The sequence below is a fragment of the Erpetoichthys calabaricus genome, chromosome 10 (assembly GCF_900747795.2).
Source record: "Erpetoichthys calabaricus chromosome 10, fErpCal1.3, whole genome shotgun sequence".
Classification (NCBI taxonomy): domain Eukaryota; kingdom Metazoa; phylum Chordata; class Cladistia; order Polypteriformes; family Polypteridae; genus Erpetoichthys; species Erpetoichthys calabaricus.
This window is the reverse complement of record NC_041403.2, coordinates 69,988,111-69,996,666: the sequence shown is the minus strand read 5'-3', so window position 1 is coordinate 69,996,666 and position 8,556 is coordinate 69,988,111. Positions and strand designations below refer to the sequence as shown.

The 8,556-nt window shown below is 36.6% G+C and overlaps 1 protein-coding gene across 4 annotated transcripts in view; it reads right to left on the bottom strand.

Annotated features, from left to right (window-relative positions):
* Positions 1–840: 840 nt before the first annotated feature.
* LOC114659134 (endophilin-B1) overlaps positions 841–8,556 on the bottom strand; it is a 58,364-nt gene continuing 50,648 nt past the window's right edge. For all 4 annotated transcript variants that reach the window (XM_028811397.2, XM_051933072.1, XM_051933071.1 and 1 more), the window contains 2 exons: positions 1,711–1,936; positions 841–1,262 (listed from right to left, as the gene is read on the bottom strand). In XM_028811397.2, coding sequence (XP_028667230.1) covers positions 1,155–1,262; positions 1,711–1,936 — 334 coding nt within the window. In that variant the 3' untranslated portion in view covers positions 841–1,154. The remainder of the gene's footprint in view (positions 1,263–1,710; positions 1,937–8,556) is intronic.

Sequence of the window (8,556 nt, the reverse complement as noted above, 5' to 3'; positions counted from 1 at the left end):
ACATATATACATACACACACACACACACACACACACACACGTGCATGGGAGGCAGCTAAATGGACCAAAAGATGACAATTCCATGCCAGGCCAGGGGGTGGCAGGGTGCACTAAACCTTCTTTCTTTTTAATTTCTGCAGGCCGGACACGGGAAATTCTGCCTGATTCAGGCCTGATGATGTCACTTCTGGTTCCGGCCCCAAGAACGTCACTTTCGGTTCAGCAAGTGTAAAGAATGCTTTTGTGGTTGGCAGAATCGTAGTGCGCCTTGGAATTTTCTGGGTTACAAAAACATATATATATATATACACACACGGTACTGGATGTTGTATGTTATTCTTTATGTACAGACTTAAATTTTTTATATTATTTTGTACTATTAAAAAAAATGTACATGAAAATACCGCCCTGACCAAAGATCTGCCTAAAATCGACTCATTGCCCGACCTGGATGCGATAATAGTTCTTAACACGTTAAACAGGCCACGTTATTTATAAAAATGAACCCATTAACTTTCCCAGGTCTTTTATATATATCTACACACACACACACACACACACACACACACACACACACACACACACACACAGAGTACATAGATCCAATAACTATTCTCACAATATATACCAAGAAGACGAGTAATTCTCTTGAATGACAAAAAAAAAACAAAAAAACATTTTATGTATAGTAGAAACAAAAAATGACAGTGTTAAACAAGAATATAAACTTTAATACTTACTCTTAAATGCATATTTAAAGCACCATTTTTCTAAAGTCTGTTTTATTAAATGGATTTATTTACAATTGCAGCCATCATTAAAAAACATAAACAAGAATGATATGGCAAAAAAATTTATTTTAGGCACTAGGGTACATAAAAGCTGATGCTTGAAGTTGTTGAAAAATTTAGAAGAAAATAAATTCATGAAGTCTTATTGGCACAGAGACTGTAAAAACGTTTAACAAAATGCAAATCAGAATTACACAGAAGTCTGATATTTATAATGATATTTCCATCATTACGGGCACTTGTGCTGTGGCATCAATAACATCATATAAATGTGGAAGACATCTAACTTGGTTTAGATGAAAGAAAATGCTTATAAATATGAAATCACAGCTGTAATAGATATCTGCCTTTTTTCTTGCCTGATCAATTTAACAGTTCCAAGTAGGTAATAGGCACTCTGCCCTTCTGGTTTCCTCTCTGGCCCATCAGCCAATCAGAATCCATTCCAGGAACACTGTACACTGTTATAACCTAAGAAAAGAATAACATAAAAGAACAAGATTATTTTAATGTTGAAACAAAACATTTCTTAACATTACTTGTTTACAGGCCAAATTTGAATTAATTTAAAATAAGATCAAATGTTGATATTTTGAGGGTTTTATGAGAAACTTGACATTAATACAAGCAAATAAAATGTCATCCTATGCACATAAAATGGGATAGAACTCATAAAACTTGCATAATAGTGATCAATGCCCAATGCTAGCAAATTGCAAACATCATTTTCTCTAAGAAATTTTACAAAAGTTTAAGGTATTTCATTAAATACTGAATATTGTACATAATCGTATTACTACATAAAATCTCTACCACAGGAAGTTAAAATCATCAGGTTCTCATCTCTGGATGACAGGATAAAAATAATACTAATTCCTATTTTATCTTTAAACCATAACCACATTTCACATGTACCCACCTCATCTGCAAGCAGGGACAGTTCACTGCTGTCTGCCGCATCATAGTCATATAACACCCTAGCCTTTCTGCTGCCACTTGAAGCTCTCAGTTCACTGAAGCCTGAGGTGACAACAGAATTTGCTTGAGTGGGAAGAGAAGTAGAAATTGGAATGGAGGGTACAGAAATGCTGGGAAGCGAACTTGTGGAGGTCTGATTGTTGTTTGAGGAAAAGGTGGATGGAAAGCTAGAACACCAAACAAAAAAACAATACAGTGTTAAAAAGGATGACAAGGCAATAAGCATAAGCTCAAGTCCAGACTATTTAGGGTTACTACTCTTATTTGGGAGCATTACAGGAGTATGTTAAAAGTACAAGACTAAATTGTATTATTTAATAAACTTGTACCAATTATTTGTACTATTTTGTACAACATTCATGCATCACATAGTTCATAATTCAAATATTTAAGTAAGTTTGCTTTCGCAGTGCAAATAAGACAAAACACATTACCAAGAAATCTTTGTTCAAATAAGTTACGCTCTTTAATTTTTTAAATAAACTGCAAAACAAAAAATATATTTTTAAATTTTAGGCTGGCTTATATATTGAATAGTACTTAAAAGAACGTGTGATTCTGTTAATACTGTAATTCTTCAAACTGCTACTGTAAGGGCTCGATCCACTTTCACACAGTATGCCAAGGACTTCTGAGCCATGACATTCACATCCACAAGTAGTGTGGTAGACAGTAAAAAGTTGGAGACTTTCAAAACTTGACTTGATTTACTAGTTAATTTACATTATGAATTGTCTATACAACTTGTTAAATAAATGTTGGGTGGTAATGTTGGTACTATTAAAGTGAAAGAGGTTACTTTATTTCAATGCGTTTGGAAACCAATGGGTTTATTTAACTTGGCTCCTAAGCATTTCTTCAAGCTGTTTCCAACACATACACCAATGCAACTATTAGCAGCTGTTGAACGCTATACAGCGAAAACCTTGATTCTCCAACTATTTTTTGCTTATTGTTTCAGAATGGAAATTGACTTTTTTATACATAAAATATATATATTTTGATAATATTGTATTTGTCAGTGGTGGGAGTTTGATGCTTCTCCTTGTACCATTTTCACCTTTTTCATAATTATTATCTCAGAAGTAGCATGATATCATAGACATATAATATACATGTAAAACAAGAGTTTCTTTTTAAGCTGGTAATATTGTTTTCAGCCCCTAATAAATACATAATGCAAACATAATGAAAGACTTCCTTTTAACACTTGAATCCCTGAAGCGTACGAAATAACTTGTAATCCTGGCCCACCTTAAACTCATTCGCTCTTCTCCATCAGCGTCTTTTGTTTTGTAAATGTGTCGATCAGCACAAGCAGCAAGCAGCCTGCTATCCCATTAACCCCGACCCACTCACACATAAGAACAACGTTGCTGCACCAGACGTAAAGGCAAAAGATGGCACCGTTTGGATGCAGCAACAGGTTGGGCATTGTCCTGCCAGTCAATCTGCCACATGCATGTCTTTCAAAGAAAAAGACTGCAGAGCTTCTAGTGTTTGATCATCACGGGCATTATATGGCCTGTTAATACTGTCACAATTCATCAGTTTCCAGCTGGTATGGCTCACCTACCATTCATTACAGTTTCTATATTGAATAATTTTACCTATATTGTCACTATAAACTTCAATTGGGCCATTAACATCCCCATTATGGAAACTGAGCAAATGCTTCCTGTATTTCTTGAGTTTCAAATTGTAGAATACATAATTTGGGAGAAATTAAAAAAAAAAAAAGGAAAATAATCAACCAACAATCAGATACCAAATGTGCCACATCCATACTTTCCAAAACAAGGCCTAAGAGAGGAAAATCTGACTGACTTCTAATAAAATGTAACTTTTTATAAATATTGAGACATATAATAATATAGTTATACCTGTGCAGTAAATATTACCAATAAGTATTTAAGTATGAAGTTTTCCTGGAAAAAAAATGTAAATGAAAAGAAAAAATATTACATTTATGATGTTTCACATGAACATATTATAATCCAACATTCAAACAGGTTAAATTACATTTTTTGGGGGTAATGAACCCAAAGCACAAAAGACAAAACTTTGTCACCCTCTTTTAAGGGTGCACTGCAGGTGGTGTGAGCATACACCTCTAATTAAACTGATGCTAAAAAGGATAATAAAATAGACTGTGTAGAATTAAATATAATGTTCTGCTCTCTCATTGATGATTACATGATAAAATAATTTTTAAGGGATTAATGAATTGAAACATGAAGTAGTGCACACATATATATTCTAGGAGATAATACAAATGATATAATGCACATATTTAATGAACATCCATCCATTTTCCAACCCGCTGAATCCAAACACAGGGTCACGGGGGTCTGCTGGAGCCAATCCCAGCCAACACAGGGCACAAGGCAAGAAACAATCCTGGTCAGGGTGCCAACCCACCGCAGGACACACACAAACAAACCCACACACCAAGCACACACTAGGGCCAATTTAGAATCACCAATCCACCTAACCTGCATGTCTTTGGTATGTGGGAGGAAACCGGAGCGCCCGGAGGAAACCCACGCAGACACGGGGAGAACATGCAAACTCCACGCAGGGAGGACCCGGGAAGCGAACCCAGGTCCCCAGATCTCCCAACTGCGAGGCAGCAGCGCTACCCCACTGCGCCACCGTGCCGCCCTTTAATGAACATTGTTATTGTTATACTTCCAGTAGTGTGCTTGCCATTGGCTTATACAGCTTTATTTTTATAGCTTTTAAAAATGTTACCAGTTTGATTGACGGACATAAAAAAGCTAACAAAGTTGAAAATAGGTAAAGAGGTGGGAGCAACTTGAGTGGTGTTGAAAATGCTGAAGGCAGTGGAAGGTCCTGTATTAAATGTGTTGACAGACCTATCAACATGATTGTGTGTGCAGGAAGCATTTGTGAAGACTGGGGAAAGAAGTGTGCTCATTCTAGTATACACAGGGAATGGGAGAGGTGATCCATTGGGACTGCAGGTCATACGGAGTTACTTAGCTTTTGGACCATGTAATAAAATTGGTTGAGAGAGTGCTATAGAAAATAATTTAGGATTGGAGGAATGTTGGCACAATTTAGCTTGGTTTTACAACTGGAAGGGGAACAGATGGAATTTTGCAGTCATGCAAATGCAGAGAAAACATTGGTTAAGGTAAAGAAAAAAGCATTATGCATTTGTTGATCAGGAGAAGGCATTAGACAGAAGTTATGAGAGATGCTGAGATGAGGATTGACAAATTTAGATATATATGGGTAGTGGTGTGTGGCAATGTCAAAGTACGAGGAAGACTGAACAGTGGTCAAATCAAAAAATCAAGTAGTAAAATTTTTAAGATGATGGTGGGTCTGCACGGAGGTCTGTTCAAAGTCTGTTGCTTTTTTTAACAGCTACATAGGTGGTGGCCACAGAAGTTTGTGAAGGATTGCCAAGGGAGCACTTGTGTTCCAATGCTTTTGTTTTGATGGCAAAAAGGGAAGTGGAATTAAAGGAGAAGATACCGATAATGGAAAGGTGTTTAGGAGTGGAAGGCTTCAAGGTAAATACAGGAGAGACACAGATGATTAATGCAGGTGAAGGGGCAGGAAGCACAAAAGAGGCGTTGCGAGAAACTCAATCCAATTCTAAGTTCTGTCAGAAGTGGGTACATAAAAGATGTGGTAGTGTGAAGATGGTAATCCACAGTTAGAGATTGCTTAAGCAAGTGTAAATTTAAGCATCAGCAACAGAATTGTTTTGGAGAAAGTAGGAAATTTCTGTTACTTGCAGCTGTGGCACATTAGAGAACTTCTAGCTGTAGGGAATGTCAGACTTGACTACTGCACCTGTTGATCTTACTACTGGAAATTAGATTGTACAACTAGAAAATGCAGGGCATGAGAAATTTGACAATTCCAGGACAAATTTATCATTTCCAATGTTTCATGAGTTCATCCTTTTTACTGACAGCCAATCATGTTCTGCCTGACAAAGCCATTGTTGTACAAATGCTCTCTAGGTCAAGGGAGGTCAGCCCCAACCTGGGCCCTTTTTACCTTTTACCATTCTGTTGCAGTGTATAAAGCATGAGACATCAGACAGACAAGCCTTTCTTCTGTTTATGAGATCCAAAAACACTTGTGTTCCTTATTCCTCAAAGCTGCATTATATGCATTGTACTTCCTGTTGAGCACCCAATGGTTTTCAACTTTAAACATCAAACTTGCATGATTTTGTCAGAGGCAAGTCACAGACTGGCTGGACTGAGTTGCTTGGTATGTCAGACTACACAAGTAGAGGTCACCCGAGCATGATTCCACTGCCTAAGACTTGCCAAGACTATGCAAATAAAGTCTGCAACCAAAAAAAGAAAAAAAAAATCTCTGTAAAAGTTGTGTAGTGTCACAGGGCAGGTTAAGGTAATATACGGAGTACAGACAGATATGCAGGAATGGCAGTGATAGAGAGGGTGAGAGGTGTATTGGAGTAAATTCTAGGAACTGTGTCCCATTCTGACTTTTAAAGGATAATCTCTGGTAATAAAGAGTTGGGTGTATGAAAACTGTGTGGGAAATAGTATGCTCTGTGGGAGTGACACATGGCCAATGAAGGCAGAACATGAAGTATGCATGGTTAGAAAGAATATGGATGTTGATTCTCCAATGGATGTGTGGAGTGTCAAGGAGTGAGAGGAAGAGAAAAAGAAAGACTGTGTGGATATGATAGGGGTTTTACTAAGAAGAAACAGACTAAGATGTTTTGGGTATTTTAAGGAAAAAGCAGATGATGAGGATGTAGTGAAGAGGAGCACCATAATAGAGTGGATGAGGACCAGAGGGAGGCTGAAGACGACATTGTTGAAGCTGGAGTCAGATGATGAAAGAAGCAGGTTTCAGCCCCCCAAAGGATGCACAGGAGTGCAAGGAATGAATGAAAATGGTTTGGTTAGGTCCACTCAAAAAATGGCTGTTAAACCTATGGGAATAACATAGTTGTAATAAAATTAACAGACTAAGAAAATACATGTCCTAAAAAGGCTGTAATTGACTTAACATTTTCCAATTGTGCCTGTCCTCTATTGTGACTTAGTTGTTGGTTATGTCCAATGATATGTTACTCTGTTAATATGCAACAAATCAGAATTTAGGGATGCCACATATTCATTCAATTAATGGCTGAATGAAGAAAAGAAACCTGTTGTAGTAATAGCAGACTACATTTAAACATTGGCTCACATTGTAATTAATGATGGTAATCTGAAGATGCAGACACTGTGCAGCACACAACTGTTTACTCAATTTATTTTAAGAAGTGGTGATCATCCGCTCAAGAGAATGAGTAAGATACAGTAATGCATTAATTATGTTCAAAGAAATTATATATTAAAAAAGTAGTCTAATTTAGATTAACAACTGTACACTTATGGTAACATAGCTTTTAAATTTTTTTATAAAATACCTTCAAATATATTTTTGATGATGTAGCGAATTAGAAATACCATAAAATGGCTTTCAGTTCAAGATATCCAATACAGAGCTTACTTTTATTGATGCCTAATATTTTTATTTATTCTAATAAAAATACCAAGTTTAGCAATAAATAATGAAACAACAGAAACTTTCCTTCAATTTTTGTGTTTCCTGGGTTACATTTTTGATAGACTATAAGCTTGACAGACCAGACTTTCTTTTTTCCCCTGCAAGTCTCTATCTCTAGATCCTTCTGAGGAATTCTCATGTGCTCTCTGAACATATATAACACAGAAGAGGCAGTTCTTAACTCATTTACTAGTTCTCTGTTTTTTCTAATTTTATAAGATTTTTCGTTTATTATTCTCTTTTGGAATTCTAGTGTGATGCCACAATTAGTCTACTATTGCTCTAATGTACAGCCACAGCACTGGCAAAGGTTTACAATAACAAGCCTTTAAGGATTAAGTCCAATGCTGTGCGGAGTTGCATGGTGTGGCTCCAAGTTCAGCTAAACTTTGCTTGTGGTCTATGCCACATCATACCTTGTCAGTCTTCATGGTATGGCATGGTCTTCCTTAGCTCTCTCTGAATGTTAGGTTTCTTGCTGTATGTTTTGCAAATTCATATGGAAAAGTGTGACTCTTCTTACCAAGATTTTGTAGGTGATGACATTTTCTTTTTGAATTAAGGTTTGTACTCAGTTTTCCCAATTTAGGCTTAGTTACTAGAACAGATTATCCAAGAGCTAGTGGCACTGTCGAAAAAGTATTCAGAGGAATTCCAAACCTTCCAGCCCCAAAGATATCAAGTGAATACAGTTTCCCTGAAATAATGGTAAACTTGTTTGGCTTCCCAAGAGAAAGAGTCAGCATTCTGGGTGCAAAGCAAGTGAATTCGCTTCCAGAAATTTTCCAGTCTGTAGCAACGAGCTGCATTCTATTAAGAGTCCACTTCCAATGTGTTCAGCTTACATTTAAAAGTTTAAGATGAATAATCTCTTTTCCCTGAAAGGAGTCTGCGGAGATGTCATTTCATCTTTAATTAACAGTTCTTGTTATCAGATGAAACTTAGTAGCCAAACTGACCATAGGTTTGTATAGCTGCAGAATCTTTTTAACACCCAGTTCAATGTGGTCTTGGAAAACAGGTCAGGGAGTTGCAGCTTTTCTAGGGGAGGACTTATGCACCACTGAAAGTCTAACAAAACTCTTACAAATATTAACCACAATTATTTAGGGTCAAAAAGTCCTCTTGTATGGCTATCAAAGTCATTTTTTCCCCATGTACATAAAAGACCACATATAACACCTTGCGTAGAATACAAACTAAA